The 19,237-nt window shown below is 45.8% G+C and overlaps 1 protein-coding gene across 1 annotated transcript in view; it reads left to right on the top strand.

Annotated features, from left to right (window-relative positions):
* LOC133346425 (ceramide transfer protein-like) overlaps nt 1–19,237 on the top strand; it is a 113,860-nt gene that overhangs the window by 13,814 nt on the left and 80,809 nt on the right. Inside the window, 1 exon segment of the mRNA XM_061557985.1 lies at nt 12,598–12,714. Within this exon segment, the coding sequence (XP_061413969.1) occupies nt 12,598–12,714 (117 nt within the window).

Below are 19,237 nucleotides of genomic sequence, written 5' to 3'. Positions count from 1 at the left end.
TTTGAACAGATAGATGTATCCCAGCATGCCTACTGTGCCAGCTTCGGTGCACATTCGTAGCAACATCGGGTGGCAAAACATCACGGTGTATTAGCAGCACAAGTGGTCCATGTGCCCAGACCAGGCATTTAATTTGTCAGTACCACCTGAGGTGGCATCCCTTGAGTGGTTAGTTTCTTTATGTGGCCAATAAAATTACGTAATACACCTTGGTAGATGACTGGGTTATCAAGTAATTGACTCTAATTAGTGATATACATAAGTTAGTAACCACAAACCCCATTTGCTTAGGTGGTGCTACCCATGTCTGGTCTGGCCCATGGTCTCTGGCTGTGTGCCTCGCTGTCTCATTTTGTATTGTGTTCAAACAATCCACTGCTTTGTCCTTTGTTGTGTGTTCCACTGCGCATCTTTGTTTAGTACTGGAAGGTGGCCACTGTCTCCCTGCCACTTGCCTGGCATCAGCGGTGCACGTTTGAAGCCAGTCGTAAATGTGTTTGGTTATTTTTACGACGGTACAACACTGCTCACACTATAATGCTCGGGCCCTTCTCCCTCACCACAAATTATGAGAATGGTTATTCTGGCCCTTGCCACTGCCGTTTGCACCCCTTTTATATCGCCAAATAGCAAAATCCATTGTTCTACTGTACTTCTATGCTCCCTGCCCTCCTAAATCCGTACTGACCAGCGTGGTAAAATATGGTCAAATAACTCTCACCTGTATAGTGTGGATAGGCCCTCATTTAGGAGAAGATTGACAAACCGCTCCTTTTGAGGCACGTGGTAGCTCGATATTTGGCAGTACTGTATGATGAGGCACCATGGCCCTTATATATATTACTTCAGAGCTCCCCACTTAACAGAGCCTGGTTGGAAGGGCACCATCAAATACTTGTCAGTTGTCTATGATGTCCAAGCTGAAAGGCCCAGGATGAATTGTAAGTGGGTCCATGTGTTGGTTAAAAATATATATGATTAACGAGATTGAGTTAGTGGTCAATCAAAAGACAAAATCCCACGTATAGCCTTAACAGACTGTTGGGGTAAGTGCTGTTCGCGAGCACCTATGAAGGCCAGCACGGCACATGACGGGGTGGGTGGCCAGCACCACGCCCGGCCGCCCTTGTCTCCCTAGGAGCGATGTTTAAACACTGCACCAGGTACTCATTTGAGGCTGAGTCGACCTAGGGGAGGCCCAGGACTTGTTCAGATAACCGTCACTGGTGTTGGCCGTGAGCGGGAATCGAACTCGGGTCCCAGGGTTTGCAGCGTGCTAACCGCTACAATGCTGCTCCCCCCCACACAGCTGCTTTCAAGTCCATGTGCACCTTGATGTCAAACACCATTATTTGTCTGTGCTGTCGTTTCACTGTTATCACATTACTGATAGGAAGCTCTATTAACACAGCAGCAATTTGGCAGTTGTGTTCCCATTGACTTGGGCTCCAATTGCCTTTTTTCAAGGGATATCAGCAAAAAACGGGGTTGGAACAAGATAAAAAAATATAAATGACCTATGCACGAGTGAAAACAAAAATAATTTCTAAATGTAAATATTCACAATATAAATGACACCATTAAAGAGATCGTATAATATTACCATGTATTTTATGTTATTACTGTAATATAATTATCTCTCTATTTTAAAACCCAAAATAGTCAGAAACTGCCTTTCCACTTGTACGTGAATCAAAATCTGTACATTCTAAATAGTCTCTCTCTCACTTGGGTTAAAATTAACAACTTTTTATTATTATTTTTATATGGCTTGTGCGTTTGTGCCTTAGCTGGGCAACAGCTTTATCATTCGCAGATGGCAGTGCATCTAGCACCTCCAAGCTTGGTTAGCGGGCAGTCTTCAACGATGATCGTCGTCATTATCTGTCTCATGTTGACCTTCTTTTGCACCATACGTAGCCAACCGTACTAATCAGAGGTGCGGGGAAAGGACAACAAACTAAACACAAAAATCAGTTCTTAAGAAATTCGTTTTCAATCTAGATTTAAAAACGCATAGCTCCAGTGGCTTCCCAATATCGGCAGGAAGAGCGTTCCAGATGGCCGCAGAAGCGCATCTGAAAGCGCGCGATGCAGTGATCATCTTTGTCGAAAACCGCTCCGAGGATGACCAGAGTTCGTGTGATGCTTTATGCTTTATGCTCCTTGACGATATCAGCAAGGTATTGTGGTTCATTTGTGGCGAGCACTTTGTGTGCAATGAATGCGACTTTAAAATGTACTTGTAGAATTGCCCGTCATTGGACGGGTTCATAAAAAGAATATATGATGCAACAGACTAAAATTTGTTTATTCTATTGAGTTGCTTTAATCAAAACATTTCTACTTATCACATTTGGTGTAAATTGACGATCATCTCCCAAAAGTTTTTCTTGATGAATTTTGTTACATCAGTACTTTGATGTGGGTTGAATTTTTGCATCTTGACAAAGGAAAATTAAGTTGCCCATGGGGAAAAGAAGTAATATTAAAACAAAACTTTTTTTTTAAACACGCTTTTATGAAATGTGCTAGTAATGGCACAACTCCAGGAAGCGGCCCCGAGGCTTGCCATGACGCAAGGGGGACCGTGGTGATTTAGAGCCAACGTCAGTTGAACGTGGACAATTAGACCCAAGCCAAAACATTATATACAAAAAAGAATGTTTAAAAAAATAAAATGTAATTTTCAATGATAGAATATAGTATTGTCATCAGTAGGACATAAGTATACCAAGTTTGCAGTCGATACCACATTGGGAAGTGGGTTAAAATTGAGTTACAAGATTTGAGGATACAACGACAAGAACAACGACAACAGACAGAGCGAGTTAATAAAAGCGTATAATAATAAAAACAAGTTCGCTGAGATGAAGTCCAACATACTTGATCGAGTCAAAGGTTTTCACGGTGATGTTTACTTTTGTGCAATATAACAGGTCACGCTTATCAATGTTATATATGAACATGTTTCTCCAACCATAGAAAACTATGAAGCTATTTCATGTAGCGTGTAGCATGCCACTGAATAAAATAATAAAAGTAAAATAATAACATAATGATCAGCGCGCTGTTCTTCCTGTAGTCAGCAGAACACAATTTTAATGGGCCTGTATTGCACATTGCTAGATGGTGTTTCATGCTCTATAAAAAAACTAATTTATCTATATAGAAAATAATTACAGCTTATATAACGTGTTTCATAAAATCACAGGGTGTATTATCAATGGCAATGGTAGGGAGGTTTGGGTAAGAAGTGGCTGAGTTCAAATAGAAAATGCCTTGGTGTATTTACAATGTTGACACTTGAGACCCCAGAATTGGACGAACGAAATTAATTGTGCAGTTATTAGTATTTGGGCTGAGATTGTCAACTCTCTACACATAGGCACCATCAGTGGTTGCTTCTGAGATTTCTATTCCGAATATTATGGATGCTCGTTTTAATTCCTTCACATAAGCGTTATTCCCCAGAGCCAATTCACTCGACGTGTAATGATTTACCGCCCTCTCCTCGTCCATCTGATGAATTGTCACGATTCCATTTATTGTGTTGAAAAATTGATAAGTTTTTTGCTGTAATGCTGTGTCAAGATTCTGTAATGGATGCCGAGTTTGTGAACCAATCATATGCAACTTAACTCTGTTGTACGTCACGTCCACACATTTGCGGTTCCTTCACATTACACTGAAAACGTGGGCGTTTTTTTTATCATTCTTGCATGAGGGTTGAAAACTATACATTTCTTATAAGCGCAATTTGGTAAATGTTGTGAGTTGAATAAGTTCAGCAGTGGATTGAAAAGGCTGTACAAGTCAAACTACCTAAATTGTTCATGAGCTAGCGTCTATTTAGCTCGATAACTAAGCAGTTGAGCTACTTTCTTTCGTCAGCAATTCTGTGTTCTTTCAGCTGTCCGGCAAATGTTGAGGGCACGATCCATGCATTTGATCAGTTGTTGCATTCATATAAAAAAAGAACCCTGTGATATTTCTAGAATGAGTGTCATTTGAAAAAGATCCCTAACTTTCAAATATGTTGTTGATCAGAACACCTCTGTTATTTTCTAGAATCTTACGTACAAAATGTCCAAACTAATCTATAAACATGCCAGACAATTGAGACAAAAGTACATGTTATAATGGGCACTTGGCCAAAATACGAGGAAAACTGATTTATTCCAAAATTTTAAAATGTGACAAACATAACCAAAGTTAACCTAAAAGATTTGGACAAACAGTGTGATGCAATGAACACAACACTTGTGTGACCACAGGAAATCACTCCTTTCAATAACGCTTGCGGTGCATAGCCTTCGCATTTCCACCTTATCTTTCTTAATGCAAGGGAGCCTGCTGTGTCCAAAAGATGATTAAATTGTGTTCAGATAATTTTTCTCACTTTTTAATGTAATTGTTTTTTGCTAATGCATGGATTACCCCATGAAATGTAATTCACGCAGGAGGCAGCCATGCTGGACTAAAAGGACTTCACATGTGGCTACAATGTCATGGTTGTTAGCAATAAAATTACTATTCGGCATATAAATTATGCTTAAGTCTTTGGAGATCTGCAGCTACTGGGATTGGAGAATCATGAGATTAGTGCTTCACGATTATACCATTTGTGGATGACGAAGGAGAGGCGATGGAGTGTATCGAGTTTTATTGCAGGAACAGAGCATCAGTGCTGCGTACTTGTTGGTGAGAAGAAAGTGAAAACAACACTTTAGACACGTTTTAATGAATGATGTCTAATCTAATATAATTTTACATGAATAGAGCACCTTTGCTCGAAGCGCTTCACATGCTTTGAAAAACAGTGACAGACTAGAATGATTTAGATGGCAGGGGTGTACAAGGATTAGGGATCTCAAAAGGGTCGGGAGAGAGGGAACGGAGAGGGGCGAGGGGAGGGAAAGGGAAGAGAATGGACAATAGAGAAGAGGTGAAGCTTTACGAGAGGAACGGAAGGGGGTTAAAGAGGGGGACTGCCTAATGTGCAGAGGAAATTGATTATAATGGAGGGATGCAAGGAGGGAGAAGGACCGACAATGGGATTGGGCACAAGGAGAAAGAGGCACTACGAGAGAGGCAAGATGGTGGGGCAAGGCCATGATAATTTAACGAAGTAAAAAAAAAAGTACAAGAAAATAATGTGATAGTAGTCATATTTATACAACTACACAGAGCGTACTGTTGTAAATGTTGTACCAAAAATTTTATTGCTGCCATTAATGGCTTGATCGCGTTAATGGTCTTTTTACAATTCCCAACACACTTGTATGTGGCGAAAAACAAAAGCATTTGGATATACCGAAAGTGGATAATCAAATGTGCACATGCTAATGAATAATGTATAAGCAAGCACCACTCTGCCAGTCTGGCTAATACGACGGCGAGGAGTCCTGACGCACGTCACCTGCAATCACTCCTGTTTGAAGACGCCCATGAGCTGTGGTCAACCACCGACTGCCTCACGAATAATGAATGGACTTGCCACATTAACTGTATCCTTGCGTACCGTTTTACATAGTGTACATGATGAAGTATACTCCTGTGCTTTGTCTGCCCTGTGTCACTGACACACGGGGCAACCCAATCGATGCCTCCACTTGGTGTTGAGCCATCAGTGGGAGTTGTCCCAGCCTAACACCTATAGGCGCCACATTGTTCTTCTCAATCAATCGATCAATTTTTATTTTCTGTGCCAATATCGTCCTTAAGAAAGTAAGGCATCGGTGCCTATTTAACGGTAGAACGGGAACGGTACAGGGGGCATGGAGCAACAGGAACGAAAAAAGAAATCCGTCACGACTTGAGCGGCTAACACCGACTAAGCAGGGTAAATTTCAACCGCGTGCAAAATAAAGTGCAGCGGTGCACAACGACTAGCATGAGGAAGTTAAGTGGTAAAAATACAAACAAGTAAAATAAATACAAAGTGAAGGGATCGTTTTTATTTCAAATGTTAGACTTTATGAGAAGGCAAGTCTGAATGGTAGATGTGCCTTGCACGGACTACCAGTGCGTTTGAGATGTCTGGTGGCAGGCGGGCGGGTGGGGGGCGGTGTTCAAGATTGTTTTGGGGGGCTGAGCTCGAGAAGGCTTCGTGCCCCCCAGCGTCAGGTGAAAAATCCTGGGCTGGGGCAAGTCAGCCCATCAGCGCGGTCGCCCTGTGTACACTAATAATAATATCGAGTACATAAAATGAGATGTTTTCATGCAAGTCAATAACCTGCAATTAATCTTACAGCTTTTAAAGCCTCAGCTGAATTAAATATCTGCTCACCGATGCTCACCGATGGGCAAAATGTATTTGGTTTTCACGACTTATTAAACAAAGGTTAAATTACTCAATGGTGAACACTGTTTCGGAAGCAGGTAACGCAGGATAACCATCGTTATCACTTGTGTTTTACTTCTAACAAATTGATATGACAACTTGAAAATGTTTCACTTTTTAAAACAAATATATGACTGTTTAGTCTATTTTTATCATGTTGGCATCTGTGCGATGAGATGAGGAAGATGGTATGCAAGATGGCTTCTGTGCATTCTTCATGATATTCTAGATTTGAAGTTTTCGTGACTGCAAGGATCCATACTCTTTGGTTCTTTCGGTAAAGTCATGTAGGTAGAAAAATAATAAAATGATGAAAAAATCACGACGTTTCGATCGCAACACAAGCAATCGTCCTCGGGTGAACAAATACCAAGAGAAATTGAAACGATCGCACCTGAGTTGTTATCAAACACCTGGGAGACTGTCTCCTGTTGATGGGTTGTGTCTCTCGCCAGCGCCGTGGCGGCCACGTGGAGGTGGAGAGAGATGAAACGTCTCAGATGAAATCCTCATACGACCTTGTTTGTGTCTGTATATATCGACGTAGCTGAAACTGCCATCAATAATTATTTAATAATGCACATCACCTTTGATTTAATACCCTATTTTTAAACCTTAATGATGTTTTTGTATGCTCTTTTCACTCAAATTTAAATTATATTGTATTAATTACTCGAACAAGTCAGATTAATTTCGCACTCATGCTTCACATTTACCACTCGCGCTTACGTACGTTCTCTGCCACTTACTAAAAATTATTATTCTGCACTCATCCCACCACTCATTTAATGTGACACACACCACTGACTTCCCGCTTCAATCAACGCTAATACTCCCCCAGTCGCATCATTTGCACTCTGCACCGTCCCGTCGGCTTGAGTTACCATCCATTGGTCCTCCGCTTCCTTCCAGCTCTTTGCCCCCACTGCCGCCGCCTCATGCGTCTCGTTGCGGGAAATCGGTTCATGGGATTGGAACCGGTGTGGTGTTCTCTCACGGTCTCCCTGTACTTAACAGCCGCTTGTTCTGGGTTAGTAAAATGTGGTGCAATATATATGGCCGTATTAAAATGATCGTAATTTACATAAAAGCGCAACACGTTTGACATTTGACGTGTGCGCAATCATAGAAAATAAATAATAGGTGACGTTTTGGGCAATGGTCCTCCGTCACGACACATCGAGGCCAGAATGATGACTTCCCCTTATTGTCACCATCTCTTGTGGCTCAGTGCAGCTACGCAACCATTGTACTCCTTCACGTGAGATGGTCTGATCGCTCCATCTCCATAGCGTTTGTCCTCTTGGACACGTTCTCTCCTTTGGCTGACATTTGGGGTCGGGTCTCATCCTATGGCCAGCATTAGCACCTCCGATTAGCACGATTGGCTGCTACCGGTGCGAAATAAGTTCAACATGCATGCAGCATCTTGTTTAGGGATGTCTTGCCCAAGCGTGTCTTTTATGTTATACATTTTCAATGTGAATGCCCTGATTTGTGTTTGGTTCCTGATCCATGTGTTCATTTCCTTTCTCCGCGTAATTCCAAGCATTCATTTCCCCATGCTTCTTTCTGCACTATTCTGCTTTTAGTCCATTTTCATTGCCAGTGGCCATGTTTTTGTGACCCATGCCCATGGCTCGCAGTGTGCATTAATTTAAAACGCTCTTCTTCAGACATTTGTATGCTCCATTTAATTTTGTCTAACTTTCTAAATGCACTCTCTCCTGCTGCTCTTGTCTCCTCTTTATTTAATAATTTTGATACAAATCTGCCTCCGGAAACTGTGTTCTGCGTTATTTTCAAGTTGTCTCCAGCGGTTATTTTATTTTGTTAATAACACATTTTTACAGTTTATGGTTCAATGAGGACAGCTGAGACTTGAACATCCAAATGGATGAATTTTAAACTATTCATGATCAATCGAAAATGCTCAAAAATGAAAAAACACAAACTAATCGATGTTTACAATCCTTTGAATTCAGCACATGCGCCAAAGGCTCGCCCTCAAGTCACAGTGAAAGCACACACGACTAAGGAAAGTTTACATTACGCCCCTCTCTGGGATTCGCAGTAGAAGCGCCTTAAGAACAAAGATCTAACCTCGAGTAACCTTTTGAGAATTCCGAAAGCAACAGGAAACAAACGTCACCAAGCCAGTTTGCAGAGCTTGTTGTTTAAACGATTATAACCTTCACCTAGCGTTACAACAACACACATTTCGTGAGACTACTTACAAATCTCAGAACATGTTTCTCTGCACCACAGCAGGAACGTATTTGTGTCTAAACCCATATTTACAGGGTGCATGGAAAACAGCCGATTACACAGCACAATGCAAACTCAGCCGGGAACATCCCAATGGAATAGACGGCTTATGCCAATTGAAATAAATACACTTTAATACGTTTTAAATGCTCTGTTTTTAGGAGCCCCCAAGATAAGCATACGTCATGTCTCACTGCAAGCAGTCAATAGGGAGGCAGATACCCTTCCACACATCCAGTTCCACCTGGAAACCAAATGGACGAGTGACTCACTGCTAGGAAAGTCACCTGCCAATAATGCTCATGGCTTGCAGTCTGCTCCTATGAGGCCTTTGCTTTAAGTAAGGAGTGCAAGTTCCCGTGCACCTACATCCTGCGAGTGCTTTTCCACATTTTCGCAATGCTTTTACCACCGCCACGGTTGATTACATGTTCATTTCATCATGTGTTGACGTAGCGGTGTCTGTCGTGGAACTTTATTCATCTCTATTGCAAGGGCAGTATTGAAACTTGGCATGCAACAATTTTCCGTACTGACGATTTAGGGCATTTTTGTGGGATTTGATTGAAGAATCGACCGGTGAACCTCTCGCATTGGTACAAGCTAAATAATTCTCACGTACTCGATTAGATGCAAGTGCGGTGAGCCTAAGACTGGATGTTGACTGATAAATGGGTGCCTCATTTCTTACGTAATTGAAACCCCAAAAAGGTCAATTGTAGTAATTGTATCACGTGTGAAAACAAGTACTCACGAGGCACGAGTGGCAATGCAGCAAACAAAGCCTGGGTTCGACTCCTGACTCGGGCGCTTTTCTGTGTGGCGTTTGAATATTCCTCCCTGTGTTCGCGTGGATTTTTCTGCGGGTCCTCCGGTTTATACCACCACATTTAGAAACGACGTCACGCGTTTAGAGTACTCTGCTGCTGGTTGTAGTAATAATAACAATAATATATTTTAATAAACATATCTCAATTATTAAACTACTAGCTTTCTTGCCCGTCCAAGGACGGGTGTATATTTCAGTAAATCTGAAATATTCAATAGAAAAATTGTTCAGCTCATGATTATTAATCAGTGGGGGGTTTCCCCATGTGGAGTGACGTCACCCGCTAATGGTTATTGGGGAGGGGTGCGGCATGTGGAGTGACGTCACCCGCTAATGGTTATTGGGGAGGGGTGCGGCATGTGGAGTGACGTCACTCAACTCACGATTATGAATGAGGGGAGGGTGGGCCTCATGACGTCACGCGCGGGACACGCACATTCTTGGCTCATCAGTATAGGCTGCTGTGCACCTATTTGCTGGCCACGCGTGTGCTTCACTTGCCTTTATACAAATGAAGATGATTTTTGTTTCGATAAAAAGTTGGCTTCTCTTTTTACCGACAATGATGGGGCTGGTTGGGGGGGGATGTCTTCTGCCCGCCTCGCCTCCCCCAGCCAATTATGGGTGGCACATTATCTTCTGATGGAATGCCAACAATAGTAGTAGTACATCTGCGAAGATGAGCCGAGATCGGTTTTCAATTCGGCAGCTCCCGCAGTCTGGAGAATGAGTTCGAGCCTGTAAAGTTGCCTAGCCACCCAGTATCACTTACATATACTCTATACACGCACTGCCAATCCTTTACCTGTGTGGGTGTGACCATGTCAGACGTTGATACCGGTCTATACAGTGAACTGGTTTTGCTGGTTGAGTGCTCTGGTTGCTTTTGTTTTTACAAAGAACTGCAGTTGTACAGAGGGGTGCCAAGGCCACAGTGCTTTAAAACATACCTCCGAGTGTTACGTAACTTTGAGGTGTTGCGCAATGATCTGTGTTTAAATGCCTACAGTGTCACCGTGGAAGACTCTTGAATCTTGCGGCTAATGGGTGTTAATAAACGAGGGCGTCGTTACGGACTTCGGTTTTGTGTCCCCGATGATGCGTCTCTGTAATTCAGCTATTTGAAGGGTTTTCGATCCGCGTTCGTGGCGTTTTGTTGCAACCATGTGCTTTAAAAAGTTGTGTTTTGGTTTGAGTCGTTGGATTTTTCTTTTTTAAGTACGTGCAGTTGGGTGTTGGGTTCCCAATCTGAAATCTCTTCTGCACGATGCTTGCATTCAAAACACATGTACAGACCGAAAAACCCAAAGAATATAAATACCCATCACTAGATTGACATTGTTATTAGGAAATATAACGGATTGTAATACAAATTGCCATACAGAATTATAAAATGAATATAAATTGCTGTTTCCAAAGACTTAATTGCTTCTAACAGGTCCTACTGGTGTCACGTATCGTGATTTACACATTGATTTTACAGTAACAGCCTGCCTGTAAAGAGTTATAATTTATCGTATGGAGCATATTTCAACTTATTCACTGCATCATAAAATGCAATTGTTTGGCAAATTTAGAAGGCCATACCAATTTTCTCCTGTCCTTGAACAGGATGTGTTTTTTGGAAGGACGTAATACAGTTTTTTTTCTACTATTTGCTATTTCCATTTGAAATGTTATTTAAATTAAAAGTTGGACTGCAAACCCCGTGCGTATGTGCACACATTTCACACACTCATAACACTTATAATAATCTATAGGCATTGCATTGGCTTTTGTAATTTATCACTGACGACTGATGCTGAGAATAAGTCTTACAGTCGCATAATTGCTATACTCAAAGCTGCCAATAAACTATTGAACAAAATGGTTAATTTTGATCACACACATAAACAAGCTCAGGAAGTGTGCAAGAAATTACACATCCCGTTGTGTACTTGAGTTTGATTGTAGTTTATAGTGGAGCTACGCTGATATTTTTTAAATTAAACGTAATATTGGCCGATGTGTTATTTTTTTGCGTAACTTTTGGAACCCACGTTGCTTTTCGTCTTGCTATGAATTGCCGCATGAATAAATGTACAAATACTCGGGGTTGTTCGGGGGCGCCTGCGGTGCCCCCTCACAACCATTTACGGCCTTCGGCCAGGAAAGTCCGGAAAAAAATTGCACATGAACGACGCAAGCACCCGATGCTCCGTTTTGACGTTTTAAAATTAAATATCTTTGAATTGTATTATGTTTTGAATTGGATAATTTTATTTATTCATTAAAAGCTTGTATCATTTTACATCTGGAAGACTTAATTCACACGTTTCTCTCGTCGTTAAGTAGATGGCCTTGCTGGGGGTTCGGTTCGATGCGGACTTTCACCTGTTTGGGATTGTGGGATCGAGATAAGGCGACAGAGCTAACCGTGCGAGAAGACCGCCGTCTGCAGATCGATTCCAACGTAATCGAACGTCTATCCCTGCTCCTCCGTCATTCATGCAGGGGGCGCGTAGGTTTGCAGCGCCCCCTGTAGGAAAACGACGGAAAGTGCAGCGTTCATCACAGATAGATAAAGTTGTGTGCGTATATAAGAGTTTTTATTGGCATTAGTCATAGAGCTTATATGGTCATGTACTATCAGACAGCCTTCACTAATTTCTCTCCCCTTGTTACACAATTATTTTATAGCAAACATTTTATACCAAACTTCATTTTAGAAGTTAGTAAAAAGCAGACCTTAGTCTTAACTATTTTTAGACTGATTTGATTTGTATTTGCCTACAAAACCATCATGGGAAATTTGCAAATGTTATACGGTCATATTAAAGTAGCCGCTTGGCAAACTGCATAGCTCCAGTGGCTTCCTAATATCGGAAGGAAGAGCATCCAAGACGGCTGCCGAAGCGCATCTGAATTGCGTACAATGTGGTGACCGTCTTTGTTCGATGGTTAGCCAAAAATGAGCACTGCATGCGTCTCACCTGAATGGACAACACTTATGATACTGTTGGTGTAACCATGGGTCTGTAAATACTGTTTAAATAAATGTAAATATATTTGTTGGTAATAATTCAAATACAGATACGTACGGTGCACAAAAAGGTCAATATACATACATCCGCCGTACTGAGCGTGTGTTTGTTGTTGTTGTTGGTGACTGCAGCCGCACGAGTTTGACGAGTGTCGCTTCGACGTCGGCGTCAACGACAACGTGTGGTACCTGAGAACGGAGCACCCGGAGCTCCGGCAGCAATGGATCGAGGCCCTGGAGCAGAGCAAGGTACGATTGGTTATACACAGACATGCGGCTGGGTCACTCCATACCAAATCGATCAAGAGTATACTTGACCAAACCCAAATTTAAAGAAATTTGGTGGACAGCTTTGCCTTTGGTGAAAAAGGCTGACACCCAAATATTAGGTCAGTATGAGCTCCAGATGTTGAGGTCATCGATATTTGACCTGACAATACCGTTTGGTGATCTTGGTTTTGTTACTTCCCTTGTAGTTGATGTAGCAGGGGTATGTGTACATGCGGCCGATACACGTGCACCCTGGTGAAGACATGGACGCTTGCTCATGGGCAAAATGGATTCCACCACTACATTTTCGCATTTTATTCATATTAAGTGTCACCTAGGCTTGGGCTGTAACTTATGCCTGCTTTCAATAAGTGTTCGGGTGATCATATTGGCCTTGTATGTATTGCCTGTGCCTGCTCTGTCAGCCAGCGGCTCATTTTAACGTGGAGTCAAGTAAACTGGAAGTATGATTTTGTCCTTTGGCCCGTTAAACACTGATGCTCGGTCATGAGCTGGTGTAAGTAGCAGCAACGTATTTCACACATTCATTTCATACATGAATATGAATTAATTCGACATATATGCTGGGCTGTATCGACTTGAAAGATCAACATCACTACCCTGCTTGCTTGCAGATCGATGTGTCTCTGTTTTATCCATAAACGATACAAAAAACGCAACGTAGATACTGCATACATGACCCAGTTAAAGTTACAGGTTGTAGGGATTGATGAAAATGAGTATTTACCGTACTCTTTATTAACTTGGTTACCACTGATGCTGCACAGCAATGCACGATTAGGTTTTAAGTTGACTAGAGCCTGACTTGTAGATGGAGTGCTCTTGCCAAAAACGTTTGTCAATCCAGCAGTATTTGTTAAAGAAGCCTATTTATGCTGATGAGAGCCAGGATGTTGAAACCAGGCCACTGCTTGATTGCATGCTTAAACGAATGCCACTGGAATATAATTGTGTGTAAAGCACAGACAGTTGGATAGAAACATTATTACGTGACGAGACTAACGGATGTCTACTTAATTATTTAGTCACAGATCTGGGGGCTGGTTCAGCAGTTTGCATCAAATAATAGAAAAATTATCCTTAAAAAAATTACCTTTATATGCCCTACGATTTGTAATGTACACCACCAACTTTTGTTTTTAAAAGCAGTGTTTTTTTATCTTAAATTCAAATCTGGACTAAATTTAGTTCAAGTGCCCCTTTCACTTAAGTTCTACGATATTGTGATGGTTTGCATGTCGACATGAGAACTTTAAATTATATTTATATTGGTGTGTTTAAATCACATTGGCATTTTACAAGTCATATTTTATTATACTGTTTTAATCTTATCCTTCGTGGCTATTTACACCTGTAATCCAGCACCGCGGAGGCAACAAGGATTAGTGGATCGCATAAATATTGTGAAACGGTCTTTCCATGGGTGTTGAGGTGCCATACCCTGGCTTTCCATGAGAAGGCGTTACAGAAAAGTGTGAAATTTCATCTGTTCCATCTGCATGGGATACAGTATTTCTCCCTCACATGCGTGGGTTTTCTCCCGGTGCTCTGTTTTCCTCCCATATGTATAAGCACTCATTGATTAGTTGATTAAATCTTAACATATAGGGAACTGAAAAGCTTGGGCAATTGTTGGCGCCAGCTCATCGCCTGCCTTCCTGCCTTTGTGGTTCCTGGCACCGCCTCTTTGAGTCGATCTGTCTCCTCGAGAGCGACGGATAAAAAAGTTGACACTATTATTATTAATCTATTCCTGTGTATATTTTTGTTTTGAAACTCTTATCATCTACTAGATGGTAGCAGGTTATAGTAATGTTATGTTGTTAAATGCTTTGAGGTTGTATGTCACTTGTGTAGAGGTGTAATTGCGCATGGCTACGAATGTTGAGGTGTGATTATGCATGGCCACGGATGGCCAACAAACACAATGGGCGGGGTTACGGCCGTACACAAGGGTGGCGCTAGCACCGACGTCCGCATGTGTATCCCCCACGGGCCCCCCCTCGGGGGCGAGTCCTATAAAAGGTGATGAGCTCGAGGGCTCGGGGTCGGGACTCAGCTATAACCAGAGAAGACGGAAGACCAGCTAGTGTAGGCCCCAGAGCTCCCCTGGCTCGCTGTCCTTATAAGGGCCGACCAGGGCAAGCCGGTGGCGTGGCCCCGAGAGCCCAGACGAAGCTGGTCTGGTGACTCAGGGAGCCGGGATCCCAGCTTAACCAAGCTGGGACAGATAGCCTCCCCTAGTCCCGTAGTGGAGGAATTGGTATAGGTTAGAGGGGTTAGCTGTCGAGAAATCCCTGTAGCCCAGTGACCTGTAAATAACTGTGTTGGTGTAATAAATAAGTGTGCCTCCGATCCTGTCGTCAAGCCTCCATATACTTACTACATCTGGTGTCAGAAGTAAAACGTCCAAACGATGGACACACGAGGGACGACACGTACCAAGGAGTCGGAGATGGAAGACGCCGCGGCCGATTCAACACCAGAGATGGCCGGGGTCGGATCGGAGCAGCCGGGGCCAAGTACGCCCGTGCCGCTACGACAAGAGGGGGGGGATGCGTCGGCTGAAGGACTCCGGCTGGCCCACTCCCGCCTGGCGGAACTGCTCTACGCCGCCGCCGCTGCGTTGGAGGAGATCACGCGGCTGGGGGCTGGAGGGGCAGCGCGGGTCGACGACAGCAGCCGGCGCGCGGCAACGTTTCCCGCCACCCCGACGCGGCTGGCGGTTAAATTTCCCGCCATCTCTACAGTGCGAGCGGACGGCGGGGCCGGCCCGCGTCACGTGACTGCTGAGCGCCAAGCACAAGCCGTGACATCATCAACACCGGCCGGCGCGTCAACATCGGAGCGACCGGCGATGCCATGTGCACAGCCCGCCCACACTGTATCATCGGCGGGGAGCGACGGAGAGCGATCTACAGCCACGGACGTCGCCTTGCAGCAGCGTCTGCCACCTCTGAAAGAATTCGTAGGCGCAGACGGAGACTGGGGCGGCTTCAAGAGACGGTTCATCGCTCATCAGGAGATGGCGAACTGGACGGACGCCGAGGCTCTACGCGCGCTGCCAGCGATGCTGGACAACGACGCCCTGGCTACCCTCACCTCGGCGCCGAGGGAAAAGCGCGCCACCCTACACCTGGCGTTGCAGCTGCTGTCAGCCGTCTATGGGCCGCCTTCGGACTGCAGGCAGCTTTTCCACGATCGGCGTCGGGGCACCAACGAATCACCTCTGGCCTTCCGGACTGCTCTCCTGGCTCTAGCGAAGGCTGCTTTCCCAAGGATGGACGAGGAAGGAGTGGATGCCATGGTGGCTGAGAAGCTGCTGCTACTCGCTGATGAGCTGGACGTCAACGTCCTGGCTCAAGACGACTCAGAGATGTCGTCCCTGCTGGTCGCGCGCCACATCCACGGGGGCTTGCGGTCCCTTCGTCGAAAGGCGGCAAAGGGGGCGGCCAGCCATGCCATGGCGGCTACCGCCCTCCCATCGGAGGAGGTCTGCGGGGTGGAGCGGCGAGGGGAATGGAGAGCGGCAGTACCACAGGCTCGGAATGGACCGAGCCGCCAGGAGCAGCCCAGGACATCGGGGGCGCTCACACGCTGCTACAACTGTGGCCTGCAAGGCCACGTTGCGTCAGGATGCCGGGCTCCCCGTCAGCGCGGGGCGACACCTCGTCAGGACGCCACGCCGTCTCCTCCCAAGCTCCAGCAGAGAAATACGGCGAGTCGCGGCACCTCACACGTTTGGCCCACGCACACATCCGACACACACTCACGCGCCCAACTAAACAGGGCTCCAAATTCCCCATCCGTCGCGCGCGATCGTTCGGTAATGCGGCGGGCGCTCCAACCGGGTCAGTGGTCGGAGCTCGCCCATCGTGTCGTTGCTGCGTCGGCGGGATCTTCGGTCGTGGTCGGTCACATTGATGGGGTAGAGGTGCGGATTTTAATTGACACAGGGGCATCGGCGACCATTATATCTGATTTAATTTATAACATCCTTCCCGTTCAAAGTCGTCCCTTGCTCCCTGTTGACGTGCCGTGCTATGCCGCTAACGGGGGCTCTCTGGGCATTATTGGCCAAATCCGCGCCACTATCTGCATTGGGGACATTAAATTATCCGGGCCTGTTTTGGTTTCCTCCTCACTCGCGGTTCCGTGCCTGTTGGGGACGGATTTTCTGGCCAAAATGCCCATCCGCATCCTTATTGACCAAGGGTGCATTGAGCTCCCATCGGGCCGACGCGTTACATTTCTGTCTTCCCCCACCACGGAGCGTCGGGCGTTTGCCACCGTGCAGGCGCTCGTCACAAAAACTGTGCGCGTGCCTCCGGGGGCTCAGATGCTCGTCCCTCTTAGATTGCGTCGGCCGTTTAATGAAGGGGTTGCGGATCGGGGGGTCTTGTTGGGACCATCTCGGGCCGGGGTAAATGGACCAGATTTGCTCGCGGCTCAGACCATGGTGAGGGGGGATGGGGACCCCTTCATTGCAGTCCTTAATGTGGGATCGCGAACGGCCGTGGTTCCTCAAGGGACCGTGCTTGCACACGCAACGCCGGTACCCTATGAGGAACCACTCGTGGGTCAGGTATCCACCGATCCTCCGTCGCGACCGCATTCGGACTGTGATGACGGTTGGCTGGATGCGCTTTGCGCGGGTTCAGTGGACCTGTCCGACTCGCAGCGCGCGCAGCTGCGAGTTCTTCTGAGCGAATTTGCTGACGTTTTTAGTCAACACAAATTTGATATTGGTTGTACTAAATTGCTGCGACACCATATTGACACGGGTGACAGCGCGCCAATCCGCCAAAATCCCTTTCGGTTGAGTCCCGCCGAAAAGGATCATGTCAAATCGGCTGTTGATGACATGCTAGCCGCCGATATCATTTCCCCTTCCAATAGCCCGTGGGGCGCGCCGATCGTTTTGGTGAAAAAACACGACGGATCACTGCGGTTTTGTGTCGACTTTCGGCGTCTGAACAAAATCTCTGTGGCAGATGCGTACCCGCTTCCTCGAATGGATGAGTCGCTCGATGCCTTGGCGGGGGCGCGATTCTTTTCCACCCTCGATTTGCTATCTGGATTCTGGCAGTTTCCTCTGGATGACGAATCAAAACCTAAGACTGCTTTTCGGACACCGCAGGGTCTCTTCCAATTTAACCGCTTGCCGATGGGTTTACATTCTGCGCCGGCAACTTTTCAGCGGTTAATGGAATTGGTCTTGGCAGGGTTGCAATGGGATTCGTGTTTGATTTACTTAGACGATGTCATCGTCTTTAGCAAATCCTTCGAGGAACACCTCCAGAGGTTGCGTGCTGTTTTTCTCAAAATGCGGGCTGCCAATTTGAAATTTAAACCACAGAAGTGCCATTTACTCCGCGAATCGGTGCGATATTTGGGTCACATTGTTGGGCGCTCGGGGATATCCACTGATCCCGCCAAAACGGAATGCGTCAGCTCCTGGCCGACTCCCACCTCTGTGGGAGAGGTCAGGAGTTTCATTGGGTTCGCGTCGTATTATCGGCGATTTGTGGCTGACTTCGCTACGATTGCGAAACCTTTGCATGCCTTGACGTCCAAGGGAGTCAGGTTTCATTGGGGGCCGGAGGAGGAGGCTTCTTTTCACGCCCTCCGGAATGCTTTGGTGGGGGCGCCGCCGTTGAATTACCCGGATTTTTCACAACCCTTCTTGCTCGATACAGATGCAAGTAACACGGGCATCGGGGGCGTGCTGTCCCAGCTCATTGGGGGCGTAGAGCATGTGGTGGCTTACGGTAGTCGGGTACTGTCTCCAGCCGAACAGCGGTACTGCGTTACCCGTCGGGAATTATTGGCGATTGTTTATTTCATTCAGCAGTACCGCCCGTATCTGTACGGTCGGCGGTTCACCGTCCGTACAGATCATGCGGCCCTACAATACGCCCTGCGGGTTCAACAACCATCGGGCCAGTTGTCTCGATGGTTGGAGATTCTCCAAGACTATGACTTTGTCACCACATATCGTAAGGGTCTCCGCCACACGAACGCTGACGCCCTGTCGCGATTGCCACCCACTTCGGAGTGCGCGTGCCTCTTGGGTTCGGGGCGTTGTAGGTCTCCGAACGTCACCACCGATTCGGTCCTCGTGGCCGCTGCCGATGCACCTTCGGTTTCGGGTCCTATCGAGCAAGAAGGGAGGGATTCGTTGCTGGGGTTGTCAGTCGCGGAATGGGGTCGCCTCCAAATGGAGGACACCTCCCTCCTCGCTCTGCGCCGTCGCGCCGGGGGGATTGGCCAGGGGGTGGAAAACGTTGACTCGTGGGGGTTGTTCCAGGGACTTTTGATGCACTGGAATGGTAAAACCCGGCGCCAGCGGCTCGTGGTGCCTGCTGCTTTAAGGGGTAAGGTGGTATGGGCTGTTCATGAGCGGCTTCTGCACTTGGGGGTTCATAAGACCTTTGCCACGCTCCAGCTAGATTTCTTCTGGCCGGGCATGGAAAAGGAC

This window comes from Lethenteron reissneri, chromosome 24 (genome assembly GCF_015708825.2).
Source record: "Lethenteron reissneri isolate LAM-NWPU_2019-01 chromosome 24, ASM1570882v1, whole genome shotgun sequence".
NCBI lineage: Eukaryota > Metazoa > Chordata > Hyperoartia > Petromyzontiformes > Petromyzontidae > Lethenteron > Lethenteron reissneri.
Note: the sequence above shows the minus strand (reverse complement) of the source record. Positions and strands in the feature narration are given on the sequence as shown.